At 41.6% G+C, this 22,506-nt stretch overlaps 1 protein-coding gene across 2 annotated transcripts; it reads right to left on the bottom strand.

The window, feature by feature from the left end:
* Positions 1 to 1,272: 1,272 nt before the first annotated feature.
* On the bottom strand, positions 1,273 to 20,269 carry tmem98 (transmembrane protein 98). Of its 2 annotated transcripts, none has more exons than XM_008113192.3 (7): positions 20,075 to 20,269; positions 13,579 to 13,780; positions 12,135 to 12,266; positions 10,736 to 10,769; positions 9,344 to 9,459; positions 6,118 to 6,177; positions 1,273 to 3,709 (listed from the first exon to the last, which is right to left on the bottom strand). In XM_008113192.3, the coding sequence occupies exons 2-7, from the start codon at positions 13,707 to 13,709 to the stop codon at positions 3,502 to 3,504; spliced, it is 681 nt and encodes a 226-aa protein (XP_008111399.1). In that variant the 5' UTR covers positions 13,710 to 13,780; positions 20,075 to 20,269; the 3' UTR covers positions 1,273 to 3,501. The 2 variants fall into 2 exon arrangements, with proteins under 2 accessions (XP_008111399.1, XP_008111400.1); XM_008113193.3 differs by lacking the exon at positions 20,075 to 20,269 and adding an exon at positions 17,518 to 17,660.
* Between the last annotated feature and the right edge of the window lie 2,237 nt (positions 20,270 to 22,506).

Raw genomic sequence — 22,506 nt, 5'->3', positions numbered from 1 at the left:
GTTTCCAAATGCCGGCTGAGATCTTTTGGCACAGCACCCAGTGTGCCCATCACCACCGGGACCACCTGCACTGGTTTCTGCCAGAGTCTTTGAAGTTTAATCTTGAGGTCCTGATAGCGGCTGAGTTTTTCCTGTTGTTTTTCGTCAATTCGACTGTCACCTGGGATGGCACCATCAATGATCCAAACCTTTTTCTTTTCCACAACTGTGATGTCTGGTGTGTTGTGTTCCAGAACTTTGTCAGTCTGGATTCGGAAGTCCCACAGTATCTTTGCATGTTCCTTTTTTCAATACTTTTGCAGTTTGTGATCCCACCAGTTCTTTACTGCTGGGAGGTGGTACTTGAGGCATAAGTTCCAATGAATCATTTGGGCCACATAGTTGTGCCTCTGTTTGTAGTCTGTCTGTGCGATTTTCTTACAGCAGCTGAGGATATGATTGATGGTTTCGTCAGTTTCCTTGCACAGTCTGCATTTTGGGTCATCAGCTGATTTTTCGATTTTGGCCTTAATTGCATTTGTTCTGATGTTTTGCTCCTGGGCTGCAAGAATCAGGCCTTCTGTCTCCTTTTTCATGTCCCATTCGTGAGCCATAGCTAGGTCTTCTCCTTATCAGCTTTTCCTTCAATTTTGTCAAGGAACTTTCCATGCAATGTTTTGTTGTGCCAGCTGTCAGTTCTAGTTTGTAGTGCGGTTTTCTTGTACTGTTTTTTTGTCTGCTGTGCTTTGAGGAGTTTCTGATTTTTGACTTCAATCAAAGTAGGTTCTTCACTTTGCTTTACATATTCTGCCAGGGCATGTTCTTCTTCTTTGACTGATTGTTTTACTTGTAAGAGTCCTCTGCCCCCTGATCTTCTAGGCAGATATTATTATTATTATTATTATTATTATTATTATTATTATTATTATTATTATTATTATTGGTACTGCCTTGGCAGGAAGGCAACGGCACTCCATGCTGTCATGCTGGCCACATGACCTAGGAGATGTCTACATCTAAGCTCTTCAGCTTAGAAATGGAGATGAGCACCACCCACCAGAGTTGGACACTACTAGACTTAATGTCAAGGGAAACCTTTACCTTACCATGAAAGTATTCAGCCCCCTGGTAATCAGCCTCCCAAAATCCTTTGGAAATTTTTGAACACTTTTACTATGTAGAGATTTTGAATGCGTTAATATAATTCCTTGTACCGTACACCTACTAATTTATAGTTTTTGACTTTTCACTGTTAAATTAAGTTGTTCAACAAACACTCACTCCCAGCTGATGTTATGGGAAACACAATTTTTATTTCAAGGCAGCAACATGATGAAGGAGGAAAATAGGAGTGTTGACGGGTGTAAAGTCTGTCAAAGACCAAGCTAGGAAAATGTATAGTACAGCTTTGGAAACAAATGCGCAAGCGTTTATCAAAAGTTGGCAAAGACTTCAAACAAAAGACGAGGCACTTTGTGTATTCTTTAAATCAACCTTTCTTAACCTGGAGGTACCTTTGAAACTATCTTCAGGTCTCAGAGAACCCCTACATAAAAATACTGCATCTACAGATTAAAAAATAATTTTAATTTCCATCACAATTTTTTTTCAGAACCTCTAGCAACCTCTCACCTTTGGGTTTCATGGGACTGTGGTTAAAGAACCCTTCTTTAAATAGCGACAAAACTAATTTGAATATACATAGAATCATAATTAGTGTTGGTAACAACGTTTCTGAAGATATACAAAGTGCCACTGAGTAGTCACAATTGAACCACACACCTAAATATTGATATGAAGGTACTTTCATTCAAGAATGGACTTGGTTGTGGAGAGGAGAGATATTCTATGGCCAGTACTACAATTGATGGGTGTGACATAGCTACCTCATGTGAGTGATTTTAGGTTATGAAAAGACAGCAAGTTATTGATTACTGTTAAATTTTTAGGGACATGGGTTTGTGGAGGATTATTTTTTTTGCCTTAAATGTCATCATAACTTGGCCAAGCTTGGGATGGCATTGACAATTCAACCCTAAAGTATTTTGGCTTTGGCCTGAGCTTAACCCAAAATTTTAAAACAATACAGCACAAATCCATGAGAACCACGTATATGGATCTGATGGCCAGGTGGTGGCATAGGATAGATCATCTGAAGTCAGATTAAAGTTACAAAATGTGTATAGGAGAGAACAAACAACTATGTAACTCACAAAGTAGCCCTGTTTGCTCTATCTGCCAAAAAGATCAGAAAGATAGAATTAGATAAAATTGCCATCAACTGCCGAGGAGACTCAAAGGATTAAGTGGACTCACAATATGCATCTATATGTGAACTCTTTCGCAATTTTTTTTTTAAAATTACTGTTAACTGGCATTGTTTTAACTCCTTGCGGGAGCACGATTATGGCTTCTGCTCAGTATCACTGGAATCTATTGCTCCGAGGGTACTATTGTGTGCATGTGTTGCTTTTTGTCATGGCCTTGGGCCCGTACAATAAACTATTTTGATTGATTGTATAGGAGAGAAATCTGGCAGGATTTTTTAATCAACTCACATAGATGGGTGAAAGAAGCGTGTTTGCGCTACTGCTCTGATAGTCTTTTTATTTGGTGTGCATTGGAAGAGGGGTAGTCTTATATGGCGAGTATATCCCAAACTCTATATTTTAACTGGAAAAGTTGGGGGTTGTCTTATACGCCCAGTCATCTTATACACCGGAAAATACGTGTGTGTGTGTGTGTATAAATTTGGCCTAAGATGAGAATTTTTTGAAACATTTCAGCTCTCTACAATCACCAGTTCAGAGTATAAACGGATCACAACCTATATAAATAGAACATTAAGAATACGGACCAGAATCCACAATATTACTGTAGTTCTTCAATTCTAAGACACATCTTTTTCCTATATATAAACATTTCTAAAAATGGAGTGCATCTTAGAATCACAGGTGTATCTTACGTATTTCTGTTGTTGTTGGTAGTACTGGAATTAGGGTGCAACTTACAATTGGTGGCATCTTACAATTGATGAAACACAGTAGCTGTGCATATCAAAAAGTAGAAGCTAATTTCAAAAGCATTGTGTGATAATGGCACAAAGAAGCTATTATTCAAAGGCAACAATACCGCTGTGTATGTGCTACGATGCTCAGAAAGGACAAAAAATAGCCCTTACCGATTCATATGATTTTCAAAATTCAACACCAGTTATTTTCCTGGTCTTATTTTTACACCAATAACCACAACTAAATTATCCTCATTGCCAAAAACAGTACTCTGCTTTCCCCTCACTTTAACATTTAAGGTTTCTCAATGCCACTAGTTTGTATATTTTAAAGCAGCACAAAGTTATAAGAGAGCAGAAAGCAGCAATAAACACTCAACTCTGGGATATTAGCTATTCAACCAAACTAGGCTCTGCAGGAGGCTGTTGTAAGCTTTGCATTTATGCCAGTGATGTCAGTTGAGAGCAGAGAATCTGCAATGATGGAGAACTCAAGGCTTCAGATGTCTCTCTCAGATAGTGGACTGCTCTTGCAGAAAGCCCTCAGCAGTTGGTGCGGCACGTTCTGGTTCGGAGGCGAGGGCTGCTTCGCGCAGGACAGCCATGTGCTCTTCAGCCGCAGAGAGGGACTGGTCAATCCAGTCCATGCGGCTGGGAGAGTGGCATGCGTTGCGGGTGATCAAGACCAAATGGCTCACCGAGAGCAGCAGTGCTGTCGTCCTAGAAGAGAAAGCAGGTTGTTTAAATGGGATTTTCAACTCAATCATGTGCCCCAATGTCTTCCTTCATTCAGATTTGAGCTAATGAGTTGATTTCAGGACACATTGCCACAAACACATTAGACCTAGGAGAGAGCAACACTAAAACAGTGGGTCTCTGCCAGAACATGTGAAGGTTTTAAAAAAATGCTTATTTAGACAGTGTAGCCAACACTTATGAATTTCTGAGAGTTGTACTTGCACTAGCCCATCCGCCCAAGCCCAGAGGCTGTTTACTATCTCAGGTTCACTGTTGTTATTGATGACTGTTTTAGATTGTTATGTTATTTCTGTTTTATGTTGTCTTATGATGTTGTTATGAATTTTAATGTGTGACATTTTAACTATGTTGTGGGGATTTCCCCCATGTAAGCCGTCATGAGCCCCTTCGGGGAGATGGAGGCAGGATACAAAAATAAAATTATATTATTATTATTATTTTATTATGACACAGCAAACAAGATAGATATGGGTTGTTGTATGTCTTTCGGGCTGTGTGGCCATGTTCCAGAAGCATTCTCTCCTGACGTTTTGCCCACATCTATGGCAGGCATCCTCAGAGGTTGTATATGCTGGATTATTATTATTATTATTATTATTATTATTATACAACTACAGTGATACCTTGACTTAAGAGTTTAATTCATTCTGTGATTGAGCTCTTAACACAAAATGTTCTTACAAAGCGAGGTTGCCCATTGAAATGCTATTAATCTGTTCCCCTCCTAAAAACCCACTTTTTTGATATTTGTTTTTAAATTAGAAAATGTACTTTATAAATAACAAATAATGTGTAAAGGCATATTCACATGGGACAATAAAAACCAAATTTAAAACGGTAGAAGCACAAAGTTGTGGCAAGGAAGCACATTTGAGGCAACAAGATGTGTGTTGGTCAGTGTAAAAGCAAGGTGAAACCAACACATTCACATGGAACAATAAAAAAGAAAGATCAATTTTAAAATGGTAGAAGTACAAAGTTGTGGCAAGGACAAAGTGAAGAGGCAGAAAGCATTATTTTCAACCTCCCTCCCTCTCTTGCTCTCTCTGTCTCTCTCTCTTCATGAAGCCAAACATACCAAGAATACAAACCACACAAAATCAACTAACCTAAAGTTCTTCAAAGCGGATAAGAGCAAAGCGGACAGCAATCTCTCAAAGCAGACAAGAACATTTTTTTTGTGTCAGGAGCAACTTGAGAAACTGCAAGTTGCTTCTGGTGTGAGAGAATTGGCTGTCTGCAAGGACTTTGCCCAGGGGACGCCCAGATATTTTGATGTTTTTACTATCCTTGTGGGAGGCTTCTCTCATGTTGTCGCATGGAGCTGGAGCTGATAGAGGGAGCTCATCCGCGCTCTCCCCGGGTTGGATTCGAACTGACAACCTTCAGGTCAGCAATCCAACCTTCAAGTCATCAGTCCTGCCAGCACAAGGGTTTAACGCATTTCGCAACTGGAGGCTCCAACAAGAACACAAGCCACGGAGGCAGAAAGGCTGCTTCTTTGAAACCCTAAAGTCCTGTACTCTCACACTAGCTCTTAACTCAAAATGCTGCTCTTATGTCAAAGCAAAGCCAGGCTGAACAATGGCTTAAATTGGGACACTCTTAAGTCAAGGTTCCACTCTATTCTAAATATCTGGAGAATATGCTATATACTTCAGACTTTTTCTCTATATGTGCACGTGCCTTCAAATTGTTTTATGGTGATACTAGCTGATTTGGAAGCTAAGCTCTGATTAATACTTGAATGGGAGACTACCAACAAATAGCAGGTACTATAAGCTTTGTTTGAGGAAGGAATTAGCAAGAATATATCTAAATATTTCTTGTCTAAGAAAACCGTATGAAATTAATGGGCTCACCATAAATTGACAGGTGACTTGCAGGCCCATACACACAGATCTCTGGTAATACTAAATAATATTATTGGAGTGGCTCAGACACAAGGCGTCTGTAAAGGCAAAAGTGGTTCAAGTGTGCTGATAATGTTGGTGCCATAATGGCGGCATAAGTAGAGACATGATTCTTTTAAAGGATTATACCTTGCCTAATATGTATTTTATGCCCCTTTTACTTCAGCCCAGAGTGTCAACCAATATTTGCTCTACTTCTTACAGAAAATCCTTGAAACATGAGTGAATAGATTATTCCATTTCCCTGCAGCCCTTCTGGTAACAAGTTCCTTTCTCTTCCTCAGTTTAGTTTCCCTCTTGCTAAAGACAGGATTAGTTCAAAAGGATATGGACTAAAACAATTTTTCTATGAATCGAACCTCTCCCCCTTTTTTTTTTTTGCATGTACAACCACTATCTTAAAATTCCCATTGCCATCCAGGTCATGTGTGGGCAGTCCAAATATGACATACTCACCTGGCATCCAAAAGCTTAGGGTCCAGTGGTGGGTACATGGATCGGACCACATCATCCACCCTAGAATAAAAAAAAACAAACCAAGAAATAAGGTGCAGAAATTACTTCATCAAGGCTTTTCTAACAAGTATTGCATGGATAAAAAAAACTAAGAAAAAACACAGAGAGAAAGGGAGTGGTGAGGAGTAATATCATGTACTTATTATAACATGTACTAACCAATGCAGCCCAGAGAGCTTTTTTCCCCCAGACTGCAGAAAATTGGACTTTCAAAAGAAGGAGTAGCACAATCCACACAAGTGCAGGTCTTTTTACCAGCAATTCAAGCCAGTGATTCTAGTATCTGTGTGGCAGTGAATCTAGTTCCAGGTTTTGATTAGTTCTAAAGGGGCTGTCCATGGTGCTGAACCTAGTGGATAGCTCCCTTAAGGACTGAAAACCTGGAGTGGGCTCACTGCATAACAGATATAAGACCCACTTGATATCCAGCTTAGAATGACCATTTTTAAAGACATTATTATTATTGTTCGAATGTATCTCCTCCTATAAACCATCTCGGAGTCTAAGATCGTCTGGGGAAGCCCTGCTCTCGGTCCCACCCTCTTCGCAGACGCGATTGGTGGGGACGAGAGGCAGGGCCTCTTCAGTGGTAGCCCCTCGGCTATGCAACTCCCTCCATAGGGAAATTAGATGAGCCCCCTCCCTCCTGATCTTCCACAAGAAAGTGAAGACGTGGCCCTTTGACCAAACCTTTGGAAACCTGGTGCAGTAATAGACATGAAAGACACAGAGCTGACCAATGGAATGGCCTGGACTTTGCTCTTCGATCACGTGATGTTAATATTTTAATTGTGTTTTAATTGTATTTTAATGCATATTTTAAATTACTTCCTTTGTATTTTCTTTTAAAAGGCATTGAATTACTGTCACATTGTCAAGCCGCCCTGAGTCCCCTCTGGGGTGAGAAGGATGGGGTAAAAGTATAGTAAATAAATAAATTTGATTGAAGTCAAAAATCAGAAACTCCTCGAAACACAGCAGACAAAAAAACAGTACAAGAAAACCGCACTACAAACTAGAGCTGACAGCTGGCACAACAAAACATTGCATGGAAAGTTCCTTGACAAAACTGAAGGAAAAGCTGATAAGGAGAAGACCTGGCTATGGCTCACGAATGGGACCCCGAAGAAAGAGACAGAAAGCCTGATCCTTGCAGCCCAGGAGCAAGCCATCAGAACAAATGCAATTAAGGCCAAAATCGAAAAATCAGCTGATGACCCAAAATGCAGACTGTGCAAGGAAACTGACGAAACCATCAATCATATCCTCAGCTGCTGTAAGAAAATCGCACAGACAGATTACAAACAGAGGCACAACTATGTGGCCCAAATGATTCATTGGAACTTATGCCTCAAGTACCACCTCCCAGCAGTAAAGAACTGGTGGGATCACACAAGTATTGGAGAATGAGCAAGCAAAGATACTGTGGGACTTCCGAATCCAGACTGACAAAGTTCTGGAACACAACACACCAGACATCACAGTTGTGGAAAAGAAAAAGGTTTGGGTTATTGATGTTGCCATCCCAGGTGACAGTCGAACTGACGAAAAACAACAGGAAAAACTCAGCCGCTATCAGGACCTCAAGATTGAACTTCAAAGACTCTGGCAGAAACCAGTGCAGGTGGTCCCGGTAGTGATGGGCACACTGGGTGCCGTGCCAAAAGATCTCAGCCGGCATTTGGAAACAATAGACATTGACAAAATTACGATCTGTCAACTGCAAAAGGCCACCCTGCTGGGATCTGCGCTCATCATCAAAAAATACATCACACAGTCCTAGACACTTGGGAAGTGTTCGACTTGTGATTTTGTGATACAAAATCCAGCATATCTATCTTGTTTGCTGGGTCATAATAAAATAATAATAATAATAATAATAATAATAATAATAATTATTATTATTATTATTATTGTTGTTGTTATTATTATTTCACTTCTATCCCGCTTTTATGGAGCCCCCAGTAGCACAGCATATTAAAGCACTGAACTGCTGATCTTGCAGACTGAAAGGTCGCAGGTTCGAATCCAGGGAGCAGAGTGAGCACCCATTGTTAGCCCCAGCAGGACAGAGGGGAGGGAGGGATCGCCCCAACCACGCGCCTCCTCCACGCTGCCTGTTCTTTGCCTTGGATGGACCCGGCCGCCTGGCCCCCTTTCTCCCGCCGCCGTGCATGGCTCCTGTGACAAAGAACAGGCAGCGTGGAGGAGGCATGCAGGGCAGAGGGGCTGGAGGGATTGCCCCAACCAAATGGACCTTCTTCTCCCTTGGACCACGCCAGGACTGGAAAGGTGAGTGGCAGGCCCTGGAGGGAGGGGCCCCACGTGGGGATCGGCCTCTGAGGGTTCAGAGCCCCGGCCTCTTCTGGGCTTCACCCCTCTTCTCATCTCAGCCCTGCTCCCCTATAATCAATCTCTTTTTGGGAAGTGGCATGGCTTTTCTGGGCTAATGGTAGCATCCTAAACCAAGCGGCAACCCAGCGTTTTGGCGACGCTGCGCAGCTGCGGGAAGGGGTTGAGGACCAAGTGGGAAAGTTTTGTGGGGGAGAAGTTTCCAAGCTCATTCATCGCTATAATAAGTATCTAGATTTGAATGGCAAGTACAGTAGAGTCTCACTTATCCAAGCTAACGGGCCAGCAGAAGCTTGGATAAGCGAATATCTTGGATAATAAGGAGGGATTAAGGAAAAGCCTATTAAACATCAAATTAGGTTATGATTTTACAAATTAAGCACCAAAACATCATGTTATACAACAAATTTGACAGAAAAAGTAGTTCAATACACAGTAATGTTATGTTGTAATTACTGTATTTAGGAGTTTAGCACCAAAATATCACGATATATTGAAAACATTGACTACAAAAATGGCTTGGATAACCCAGAAACTTGGATAAGTGAGGCTTGGATATGTGAGACTCTACTGTATGTTGAGAAGTGGTATTTGGGTGTGGCTTTCAATTGCATATGGTAAATGTTTTCTCCTATATTTTGTTCATTTTTAATTCCAAAACTTGGAATTGGATAGCCCTCGTATGTAGATTCTTTCATCCTTATCTGTCCTGTATCTCAATTTCATTTCCCACAATCCCTACTCCTCCATTGAAAGAAGAGCCATTAAACAAACCACCACCAATTGTCGCTCATCTCAATTTGATGTCTCTCACCTGGGACTGATCCGCTTGGCAACCACAATGATATCGTTGAGGCTGGATGGAGACTTCATCTGAGCCCCCGAACCCATGGTCATGGCAACAAGCTTCTCCGTGAGGGTATGGCAGATCTGTCCAAAGAGTGATTTAAGTCAGCATTACCAGCTATGGAGAGCTTATTTGCTCGAAACTATATTTTGCCACTTAAAGGCAGTGCAATTCCCACAAATCACACACACAATTCTAATAAAATATATACAGGTTCAAACCCTGGGAGCGGCATGAGCGGCCACTGTTAGCTCCAGCTCCTGCCAACCTAGCAGTTCGAAAACATGCCAATGTGAGTAGATCAATAGGTACCGCTCCGGCGGGAAGGTAACAGCGCTCCATGCAGTCATGCTAGCCACATGACCTTGGAGGTGTCTACGGACAACGCTGGCTCTTCAGCTTAGAAATGGAGATGAGCACCAACCCCCAGAGTCAGACATGACTGGACTTAACGTCAGGGGAAACTTTTACCTTTTACCTATATACCCAAGGTAGCCATGTTGATCATGCATCCAAAACCACATAGTGCTGAAATTTCTATCCGGCTGATCAAAGGGTACAAAATGTTCAAAATTATTTGAAGCTCAAAGTCTAGATCTCAATGGAATCACATTGTTTCTTACAATGGAAATGGAATGCCTTGCTTTGGCATCCAAAATGCCCCATGGTCAACAATGGGGACAGCCTTCATCTGTATCAAACTTCCTTCCAATCATCATCTGATTTACCTGTGTGATCTTATTGTCATACTAGTGTATATACTTGGTGTTGCCCCAGTGTTATTTGAACCGCTAGTTGCCTACTTTCTCCTTTCTCCAGCTCTGAGAAGGTCTACCTCACAATGTCTCCATGCCAACATTCTTGCAATGATGGTCAGTCTCTCTTTGTGTCTCTTTCCTTCTTTCCTCCCTTCCCCTTGTACACATGTCACCTTTCTTTCCCAGTGACATCACAGAGGGCCACTTCACCTAGTAGCTGCCACTCTAGTGACATCACAAATGACAGAGGGTCACTTCACCTAGCCACTTCACCTAGCAACACCCTTTGTGGTACAAGCAGACAAACATATATACATACATACTTTGACTTCTGTATATATAGACAATTTCCCCCTTTAAAAGACTTTTAACATCCATCGCGGTGGTTACTGCCCTATAAGTGGGCATTAGGAAACCTTTGGAGTCCCTATGTAGACTAGGGGATACTTACGAATCGTGAATATGAAACAACAGCATGTGTGTAACTCTAGGTTGCAAATTCCTTACTGTCCAATCAGATTCCGGTACATGTGTTTTTATTTTATGTCATTTTAGCACTTGTCACACTGACATTTGTGATGTCCCCAAAGGAAGGATTTACCTTTAGAATAGCGATACAGTGCGAGACCAGGCCCCTAAGGGAGGAAAATGGTAGCAACAAATTAGGGAAGTAACATGTCATTTTATCAGATGCAGTAAGACCCCCATAACTGCAGAACCCATATCCACAGTTTTATTTCTCCACACCAGGGAGAGAATTTATTTTTCTAGGCGATTCTATGACCCCTTCCACACAGCTGAATAAAATCCCACATTTTCTGCTTTGAACTGGAATATATGACAGTATGGACTCAGATAATCCAGTTCAAAGCAGATATTATGACTTATTCTGCCTTGCTATTCTGGCTTATATGGCTGTGTCAAAGGGCCCTATGGTATTCTTCCCCTGGAATTTACTACAGAGTTGTCCTGAAAGATCTGAAACATTTCTAAAGTTCCCTTTCTGGGAATCTCTACATCCTCCAAGGCAGGTCTATGGAATACCAGGTCCAGAAGTAAGGTGATTTATTGGCATTCAGTTGTATCTATGGTTTCAGGTAAACACAGTGTGGCTAGGACTGTAACCCCCACAAATATGATAATAATAAATAATTATTATTTAGTTTAAATAAATAAATAATAAATAAATAAGTCTTAATGAATTATACAAGCTTCATCCACACCTTCCATTATACAACTCCTCTACTTTTATAGTTAGTTCAAACATGAAAAATGAGTTTATATTCAAGATTGCTTCCTAAGGGCCCTTCCACACAGCCACATTCAAAATATCAAGGTAAAAAATCCCACGAGATCTGCTTTGAACTGGGTTATCTGAGTCCACACTGCCATATATTCCAGTTTATAGCAGATAATGTGGGGTTTTATTCAGCTGTGTGGAAGGGGCCTTTGATTTATTTATTTATTTTACTGTCCTTGGCAAAGCACAGTGTTTCTGTTTTACCTCGATTTCCTAACTACATCGATATAATTTTCCTTCCTCAAATAAGGAAATCTTATTGTAAACATCCCACTGCTGACACTTCCTCCCCGAGCATCTGGGCTGTAAAGGAATCATGGCCTAGGACAGGATTCACATCCTCTAACAAAACTTCTAAAAAGGATTGTCATAGCAAGGCTGGGGATGGGCAGGATTAATCCTGCAATATGTAGTTTGGTGACGAATCTAGAATTTCCTACCGTATTCCCTTAAGGAGCAGTAAAAAATCTAAGTACCCGTAAAATTATAAGTCCCAAGATTCCATAGAATGCAATAAAGGTAGTTAAATTGGGATCAAAGCACTATAACATTGCAGTGCGGCCACATCTTAAGACGAATGTTAGGGTACTGTTTTCTAACATTGTTTTGCCAATGAACTGCTCACACATTAATGAATGGTGGCCAATTTTTTTTTTAAATGCATTAAGTCACTATGCTGCCTGAGATTTGCCCAACTTACGAAGCGTCTTCAATCCAGTCTTCGTTCTCCAGAATTGCTTCAATGTGTGGGTTTGTTATCACCACGTCATCCAGCTCCAGTTCGGAAGGTTCTGACTGTGTCTCTGTTGAACCCATATGGTCAACAATGGGCCTGAGAGAAGAATACAAAAAGGACAAGGATGAGCATTTTCTACTACAACTCTACTCAGTTCTTTTGGGAGCCACAAAAGAAGACAGTTACTAGCTGTGAAGAAAAAAAAAGACCAAGTATGTACTTGATCTTTTTTATAACCAGCATGGGAAAGTATTCTTGAGAATCCGAGACAATAAATATCCACTATAGGTTGCAAATCATATTGCTATTAAAGGCATAAAAGCAGAAGTAAACAAAACAGTTGGCAAATATTTTAAAAATGAGAACCCCGAACCAATAGAAATTTTGCTGCCTTTCGTATCAAAAATTCCAGTCCACAGATTCCACCATTGCAAATCTTCCAAGAAAAAAATACAAAAAGGTGATGCTGATTTTATCGTTTTATATGACACATACTATCTTACTACCAGTATGTCATTGTATGTAATGGGACTTGAGCATTCACAGATTCTGGTATCCATGGAACATCCTGGCACCAAGCCCCACTGGACACCAAGGGTCCACTGTGTAAATTTTCCCCATTGTGTTTTGCATTGTTATTTTTTAAAGAAAAACATTTCACGTGCCCTCTTATTTTTCCGCTACGTGGTAAAGAACACTGATTTAATACTCTGAGCCTTCCCATTTATATTAACGAGGTAATCTGTGCCCTCATTTTACAAATGTTTTGGAGTGTCAGCTGAGAATAGCATGCAGAATTACTTTATAAATAATACTTTCTCTATTCTTCTAAAATATCATCTATGGGATGTGCAATATTTGAAGGTGAAAACAGAAAAAGCTCCTAAAAACACATGGATTGCCCAGTTTGGTGCTATTTGGGCTCAGTTCCTGGATTTTTTTCCAATTAAAATGGAAGGACAGAAAAGTTAATTAAATGCCATCTTATTAATTATTATTCACAATAACCTTTGGTTTCCAGGAACTAATACAAATTACTTTACAATCTTCTTAAAAGGTACTGTGCATCTGCAAGATCTGTTTCCTCTTTAAAACTGCCTGTGAATTTAAGGAAAAACCTGAATATAAAAAAGACGATTCTAATAGTGACAATTTTTTTCGTGTCAGAAGTGACTTGAGAAACTGCAAGTCACTTCTGGTGTGAGAGAATTGGCCGTCTGTAAGGACGTTGCCTAGGGGAGGCCTTTCTCATGTCCCCACATGGAGCTGGAGCTGATAGAGGGAGCTCATCCGCGCTCTCCCCGGGTTGGATTCGAACTGGCAACCTTCTGAACTGGAGGCTTTCCCCACTTGGAGAGGACACCAGGTTCTAATTATCCTCTTTTCCAGAATTTCAAATCCTACTCACCTGGTATCATAATGGTTCAGGAAGTCCTTGGGCCGGCAGTAACGCTGCCTACAAACCACAACCAGGGCTACAAAAGATGCCAGAAAGATGGTTGCCAGCACTCCAATGGCCACAATCACAACCGTCTCCATTGAATCCCCACTATGTCCCCGGGGAAGAAGATGATGAGTGTGAATCAGTTTGGACTACTTCAGTGGTATTCCTGGAATGAAATGAAGCAAAACAAAGCAAAAGAGGTTCTTACAGTTGCACCCATAATAAGAAGATCTCTTTCACATAATCTTTCAAAGCACAGGTAGAGGATGGAGGTTGGATGATGTAAGGCTAGGGAAAGAACTGGAAACCTTCTTTTAAAAATCATTTATTAGAAGTTGTTAAGTTAGCAAACTAAATGCTGGAGTGTTGTATGGCCATGTTCTAGCAGCATTTTTCCCTGACGTTTCACCTGCATCTATGGCTGGCATCTTCAGAGGCTCTGATGGTAGTCAAGCAAGTGGAGTATATACCTGGGGAATGTCCAGAGTGGGAGGAAAGAATCATGGTCCGTTAAGCTAGTGTGAAAGGTGAAAGTAGCAAGCTTGGAAATAGCCTGGCTTTTGTTTCCTTTGAATTGTTTGATGCCAGGAGGCATACTTTGTCTGGGTAAGCCCTTGATTGCTTACTGCATGGAGATTTTCTGTGTCTGGGTGGTGTTTTCAATAATAATAATAATAATAATAATAATAATAATAATAATAATAACAATAACAACTATTTTATTCTTATGTGTTGTCGAAAGCTTTCATGGCCGGGACCACAGGGTTGTTGTATGTCTTTTGGGCTGTGTGGCCATGTTCCAGAAGCGTTCTTTCCTGACATTTCGCCCACATCTATGGCAGGCATCCTCAGAGGTTGTGAGGTATTTTATTCTAATATCCTGGCCCTTCTCCCCGAAGGGACTCGGTGCAGCATACATGGGGACCAAGCCCTGGAATGCAACAATAAAATACAACAACACAAGATACATTCAATTACAAAGAATTAATACATAAAAACGTATAAAAAGCATAAACTCAACAACAACCGATAACCAATCACCAATAGCTGGGCACAATGAGCATGTTCAAAAACTGGAGACAAGGCAATAAATTATACACGTGCAATATATTGCAAGGTCACTAATAAGATGGGCCAGTAATAAAGTGCAGTGTGGCTGGGAATAGGTGGAGGTAAAAGGGCTCAGTCAAATGGTGCCGAATTAGTCAAAAGCACATTGAAATAACCAAGTTTTCAGGTCTTTCTGGAATGTGACCAAGGTAGGGGCTAATCTAATTTCTCTCAGGAGGGAGTTCCAGAGCCAGGGGGCCACCACCGAGAAGGAGTAGTAGAGTTGAGTGACATCTGTGTAGGTGGCCAAATTTTGTCCATTTTCATGGTTTCTTCCTTTCTGTTGAAATTATCCATGTGCTTGTAGATTTTAGTGGCTTCTCTGTGTAGACTGACAAAGTGGTTGCCTGAGTGGCCCAGAATTTCTGTATTTTCAAATAATATTCTGTGCCCTGCTGGGTTTATCATGTATTCTGCCATGGCTGATTTTTCTGGCTGAAGTAGTCTGCAGTGCCTTTCATGTTCTTTCAACAGAAATCATGAAAATGGGAAAAAAATCCTACCTGTATTGAAAAACACTAGAATCAAAACAGTGAATAAGAAAGACCACTAAGACACGGAAAGTGCCAGCTACAGATGCAGGTAAAACATCAGGAGAAAATGGCCATAGGTAGGTAAAGGTTTTTCCCTGACATTAAATATAGTTGTGTCCGACTCTGGGGGTTGGTGCTCATCTCCATTTCGAAGCTGAAGAGCTGGTGTTGTCCATAGATGCCTCCAAGGTCATGTGGTCGGCATGACTGCATGGAGCGCCGTTTCCTTTCCACTGGAGAGGTACCTATTGCTCTACTGACATTTGCATGTTTTCGAACTCCTAGGTTGGTAGAAGCTGGGGCTAACAGCAGAAGCTCACCCCACACCCCATATTCAAACCGCCAACCTTTCGGTCAGCAAGTTCAGCAGCTCAGCAGCTTAACCCTCTGCGCCACCGGGAACTCCATGGCCATATAGCCTGGAAACCACACCACATAACACTCCAGTGATTCCGGTCATGAAAGCCTTCTATAATACAAACTAAATACTTGTTGCCTGATAAAGAAGCCAGTGGCACTTTGAAAGCTTGCATTGTGTGTTTTGTATATTTGGTCGGCCAATGAAGTTACCACTCCCTTGTGGATTTAGGTGCTTGTTGGTACCATGTGCCTTAAAAAGCTTTGCAGAACCCGTGTCAAGAGCAAAGCAGAAATTTTAACCACACTGTTAAGATAACACAAAATGTGGCACTAAGAGCTTATAAGATGTTCCTACAACAGTTCAATCTGAAAAATATTTTTTAATTATCTAACATATATTTTAGAATTAACATCTGACAGTGAGGGGGTAACGTTATAAACAAATTATTTTGCTGTGCTTGTAATGGTAGCCTGATCTTCATGAATTTCATTTTGCAGAGGCAAGCTAATATGACAAACATAAGAACAGAAAAGGACAGCTTCTGTTTAGTCAGTTATTATTTTCCTAAATCACTCCTCACCAGGCACTGTATGTAAATCAAAGCATCTTTCCTGTTACCTCTATTGCCTAACAAACCCTAAAGCCAGACAGCGCAGGAAAAGTAGAACTGAGGCCAAAGCTTGGTAACCCTAACTTGAATGAATGCAAATAATTTGTCTCCATGCATCAGTATTACCAGGTTTTCAAAACAGCAATAAGGAGCAATCACAATTAATGACATGCAGGGTGACAATCCGGAAATAGACACAAACAAATGTGTGCTCTACCTAAATACCAAATGAAACAATGATTTCTGTTATATTGTCCACATTCATAAATTACATGATTCACCTGTTTCTGTCATTATGAAGTTCCCTACCTAAAAAACAAACAAAAACAAAACAGGAATTCTTTGGTATCTTGTGCAGTACAGGCAGTTCCCGAGTTGCAAATATCCAACTAACTAACAACACATAGTTAAGAATCGGTGTGAGACAACAGGAAGTGAGAGAAATCTACCTCTAGGAAAGGAAATTCACTCCTGGAAGAGTTATCATGGGAAAAACTCAAGCCCACCAAATCCTTCCAGTATTTCCTGTTGGTCATGGGAGTTCTGTGTCCCACTTTTTGTTCAATTCTATTGTTGTTGGAGTTCAGAATGCTCTTTGATTGTAGATAAACTATAAATCCCAGCAACTACAACTCCCAAATGACAAAATCAACCCCCCCCCCCCAATCCCACCAGTATTCAAATTTGGGCGTATTGGGTATTTGTGCCAAATTTGGTCAAGTCAATGAAAATACAGCCTGCATACAAGATATTTACATAACGATTCATAACAGTAGCAAAATGACAATTATGAAGTAGCAGTGAAAATAATTTTATGGTTGGGGGTCACCACAACATGAGAAAATGTATCATACCTTGCATTAGCAAGGCTGAGAACCACTGCTCTAGAGAGAGACAGAATATGAAAATGAAATTCTTAGGGACTTCAAAAGTCGAAAGGTGTTGCAAGTAAGCTACTAAACACTGTCTGGATTTCAATCACTATGACACAAAGGAACTCAAAAAGTGACCATTCAAACCAGGCTGCTTAGATTTGTGGTCTTAGAACAGGAGTGGGAATCAAGCAACCCACCAGATGTGGTTGGAGAACTCATAGCATTTCTTGCTATTGTTCATTCTGGCAAGATCTGCTAGGGCGTGTAGTCCAATTGTATCTGCAGTACTACATGATTTCCATCTCAGTTTTACAAACCATCAAGCAATGATGCAGTTACTTTGGTTAGCTTTCAAGATATAGAAGGGAAAGAAAGAGCAGGGTGAGAGATCCTCACCCAATTGAGAAGCTCTACCTGTTGACAGCAGAGTAAAAGGAAGCCTCGTCTGGTCTCTGAAGGGACACACCTGCTGCCACCACCGTCACTGGAACTTCCGCATAAGGCAAGCCACACAACAAACAGCCCTGGCGCTGGCGACCTTTATCCCCCGCTCCATCCCAACCCAAAGCAAACAGTGCAAGGAACACAGTAGGGAAAAGCGCACTTCCTTGGAGCCACTTTTGGCCTCACAGCCACAAGACCTACTCTATGTGGATGCCTTCTTGGGAGTTTGGGAAGCTGGCACAGTTTGTAGAGCCAACCAAGAGGGCTGGATGTGCACCAGAGGGATATTTGTTTGATCTGTATTCCGGATATCCAGAACCAAACATATTCTGCATGCATAAAATGTTATGAAATTGTGAACCAGGGGAAAATGTGAAACTTCTGCCTACAAAAGGTATTCACAGATTGAACATATCTACAGATAAAAGGTAAAGGTTTCCCCTGACGTTAAGTCCAGTCATGTCTGACTCTGGGGGTTAGTGCTCATCTCCATTTCTAAGCCGAAGAGCCGGCGTTGTCCGTAGACACCTCCAAGGTCATGTGGCCAGCATGACTGCATGGAGCGCCGTTACCTTCCTGCCGGAGCGGTACCTATTGATCTACTCACATTGCCATGTTTTCGAACTGCTAGGTTGGCAGTAGCTGAAGCTTACAGCGGGCGCTCACTCCGCTCCCAGGATTTGAACTTGGGACCTTTCGGTCTGCAAGTTCAGCAGCTCAGTGCTTTAACACACTTTGCCACCGGATCTACAGATCCAAGTAAAAAAAGAAGCATAATCAAAGCCCTGGCAGACCGTGCAAAAAGAATCTGCGAACCCCATTTCCTCCAAGGTGAACTAGGTAACGGTAAAGGTTTTTCCCTGACATTAAGTCTAGTTGTGTCCGACTCTGGGAGTTAGTGCTCACCTCCATTTCTAAGCCGAAGAGCTGGTGTTGTTCATAGACACCTCCAAGGTCATGTGGTTGGCATGACTACATGGAGTGCCGTTACCTTCCTGCCAGAGTGGTACCTATTGATCTACTCACATTTGCATGTTTTCGAACTGCTAGGTTGGCAGAAGCTGGCGCTAACAGTGGGAACTCACCTGCTCCCAGATTCGAACTTTTGGTCAGCAAGTTCAGCAGCTCAGTGGTTTAACTCGCTGTGCCACCAGGGACTCCAAGGTGAACTAAACCACCTAAACTGGGCTCTACAGTCCAATGGATACTCCACCACAGACATCAGAAGAGCTGCAAGGCCAAGAACAAGTCACGAGAGCAAAGACAAAGATCCACCCAAAGGAAAAGTGTTCTTACCATACATCAAGGGAACCACTGACTGCATAGGAAAGCTGATGAAGAAATACAGTTTACAAACTATCTACAGATCCACTAAGAAAATCCAACTAATGCTACGTTCAGTGAAGGACAAAAGAGATCCTCTCACCTCTACAGGATCTACCGTATGCCATGCAGCTGTGGACAAGTCTACATAGGAACCACCAAATGCAGCATTGCCCAGACACCAATCAAGCAACATGAAAGGCACTACAGACATGAAAGGTATTGCAGAGCACTTGATGAACCAATCTGGACACAGTATATTATTTGAGAACACAGAAATGCTGGAACTATCATCTCAGACTACATAGAGAAGACATTGAAATCCACGAACACGTGGACAATGTCAACAGAAAGGAGGAAACCATGAAAATGAACAAAATCTGGCTACCAGTATTGAAAAAAACCTCTAAAATCAGCACAGTAAATAAAGAACAACACTCAGAAAATAGAGGAATTACAAACATGAATCAATCAAGGGCAGCTAAGCTGGCAAGGCCATTAATGCTAATCAAGGTGATTAATTACAACATTCACACTGGCCTCCAACAGACAAGAGTTCTTTCTCCCACCCTGGACCTTCCACAGATATATAAACCTCCCTTGCTTAGTTTTCCAATATATCTCACAACCTCCGAGGATGCCTGCCATAGATGTGGGCAAAACGTCAGAAGAGAATGCTTCTGGAACATGGCCATACAGCCTGGAAAACTCACAGCAACCCATATTCTGCATGCATAATACATTCTGAAATTCCGAACCAGGGGAAAATGTGAAACTTCTACCTACAAAAAGCATGCACAGATTAAACATATCCACAGATGGATTTCCTTCCTTTGTATATTTTATTCAAACTATAAAGGAAGCCCACTTTGCAGACACCCCTTCCTCAAAGGGAAAGGCAATGGCTCCTCCTCCTTGCTGAGGAATGCTGGCTCCCAGCTCCCTCATAGAGCCAACAGTGGCCTCTTCAGAAGTGCCCCAGGAATGTCTGGTTCATTTAAGAGGATTAATTGCTTTCCGGTTCTCTCTCCTAAAACTGAAAAGAAGGGTGCAGGGAGCCATCATTTCCTGCAGATCTTTAAAAGAAAAAAGAATCAAACACAGCCCCAAACTACAAAAAGGTTCACCCTTCCCAGCCCCCTGTAAAGAGAAAATGCATCAACCAATGGAATTGTGTTGAAAGAATCCTCCTCTTTGCTTTTACCTGGGAATACCGGGTGGGTGCTCTGGATCTGGCCGTGGCCTGATGTGTCCCCCTGGGAAAGAGTTCGCCAAAGTTGTTGCTAAGATGGGCCTCTCAATGGGCCAGCGCCAGCCCTTGGAGCCGTCTCTTGGGAGCCAGGCCCTGCTTGCATTCCTGAGCAGGATGAAGCTGAACTGATGCCAGACGGACAGAGGAGAGATTAGAAAGTGGGCTGGCCAAGCAAGGGGGATTTGGGGTGGGGGCTAGCCCAGCTGGGACGTGGGAGAAAGGATCTGAGCTGTATCCCGCAAGTATGGAGCTTGAACCTTCTTCTAAAACTAGCCTTGGAGGGCTGATCTCTCTCCCATAAATGATCTGGCAGAATTGGGACACTAGTCGTGTGCATTTGTATGGAATCGCTGTTCGTTTTGTTTAGTTTCATTTGTTTTGTATCAGTTTTGTATTTGTCCCCTTTTCCGAAAACGGATAGATCTTCCGTCTCGCTTATGAAAAAAAGAAAATTTTCAGACCATTGGCGGCAATGGGTGGGCTTCCAAGTCTAACCCCCCATCCCCGATTTTTGGGCTAGAGGGGTGAAAATTGCCGCATACAGAGGGCATTTAAGCCCACCAACTTTTAAAACTTTTGGGTCTTTTCCAGAGTACTATTGTTATTAATAGTAATATCATTACTATTATCATTACTACATTACTACACTACATTACTACATTACTAATATCATTACTACATTACCCATTGTCACACAACAGATGTCATGGCGAAGCAGACTTCTCTCAGACTCAGCTTATGGTCCAGGAGTAACTATTGTTGTTGTTGTTATTATTATTATTATTATTAATACCCATTGGTACACATCAGCTGTCATGGGGAAGCAGACCTCTCTCAGACTCAGCTTAGGGTCCCAGAATAACTATTGTTATTAATATTAATATGGAGCCCCCGGTGGCATAGTGGATTAAAGCCTTGTGACCCGAAGGCTGGGTTGCTGATCTGAAAGCTGCCAGGTTCGAATTCCATCCGGGGAGAGAGCGCGGATGAGCTCCCTCTATCAGCTCCAGCTGATAGAGAAGTCTCCCACAAGGATGATAAAAACATCAAAACATCCGGGCATCCCATGGGCAACATCCTTGCAGACGGCCAATTCTCTCACACCAGAAGCAACTTGCAGTTTCTCAAGTCGCTCCTGACACGGAATTTTTTTTTAATATTATTATTAGCACCCATTAGTACACATCAGATGTCATGGGGAAGCAGGCCTCTCTCAGACTTAGCTTAGGGTCCCAGAGTACCTATTGTTATTAATATTAATATTATTATTAACACCCATTAGTACATGTCAGATGTCATGAGAAAGCAGACCTCTCTCAGACCTAGCTTAGGGTCTCAGAATAACTATTGTTATTAATATTAATATTATTATAACACCCATTGGTACACATCAGCTGTCACGGGGAGCAAACCTCTCTCAGACTCAGGGTCCCAGGGTAACTATTGTTATTAATATTAATATTATTAACACCCATTGGTACACATCTGATGTCAGGGGGAAGCAGGCCTCTCTCAGACTCAGCTTAGGGTCCCAGAATAATTATTGTTATTAATACTATTAGCACCCATTGGTATGCATCAGCTGTAATGGGAAAGCAGCCCTCTGTCAGTATCTGCTTATTGTTACGCAGCCCAAAACTAAAGAAAAATGAAAGCAAGTAACCATGCAGCTTTCTCTTTCGTGTCACCTTTTGTTTCGTCCTAAAATGGCATCTTTCATTTCGTGCGTCCGAATGGACAATACTAACTAAACAAATAGATGAATGAAACAGATGAAACATCACTACTAAGAGGCCTGCATAGTTGACCCTCAGGAATTGCAGTAACAGGAATGTACTAAATTGATCAAGCACTAAAACACATTGTCGTTGAGCTTTCCCAGGAACAATAAACACTGCCTGCAATTTGTCCTGTGCATACTTTTTTTGTGAATGGGCAACATTAAATACATGGAGGGTACTTCCACATGCACAATGTTTATTTATTTATTATTTATTTACAGCATTTATATTCCGCCCTTCTCATCCCGGAGGGGACTCAGGGCGGATCACATTACACATATAGGCAAACATTCAATGCCTTTTAACATAGAACAAAGACAAACAAACATAGGCTCCAAGCGGCCTCGAACTCATGACCTCCTGGTCAGAGTGATTTATTGCAGTTAATTGCAGCTGGCTTGCTCTCCCGCCTGCGCCACAGCCCGGGCCCAATGTTCTTGTAAGAGGCTTCTTAGGGCCCTTCCACATAGCCACATAACCCAAAATATCAAGACAGATAAGCCACAATATCTGGCTTATCTGTCAAGGATCTTGTAGCTGCTTTATCATTTTTCTAAATTGTGTTTTTATTAATTTGTTTGTTAGTTGATCTGTTTGTTAAAT

Source organism: Anolis carolinensis, chromosome 6, assembly GCF_035594765.1.
Source record: "Anolis carolinensis isolate JA03-04 chromosome 6, rAnoCar3.1.pri, whole genome shotgun sequence".
Taxonomy (NCBI): Eukaryota; Metazoa; Chordata; class Lepidosauria; order Squamata; family Dactyloidae; genus Anolis; species Anolis carolinensis.
Note: the sequence above shows the minus strand (reverse complement) of the source record. Positions and strands in the feature narration are given on the sequence as shown.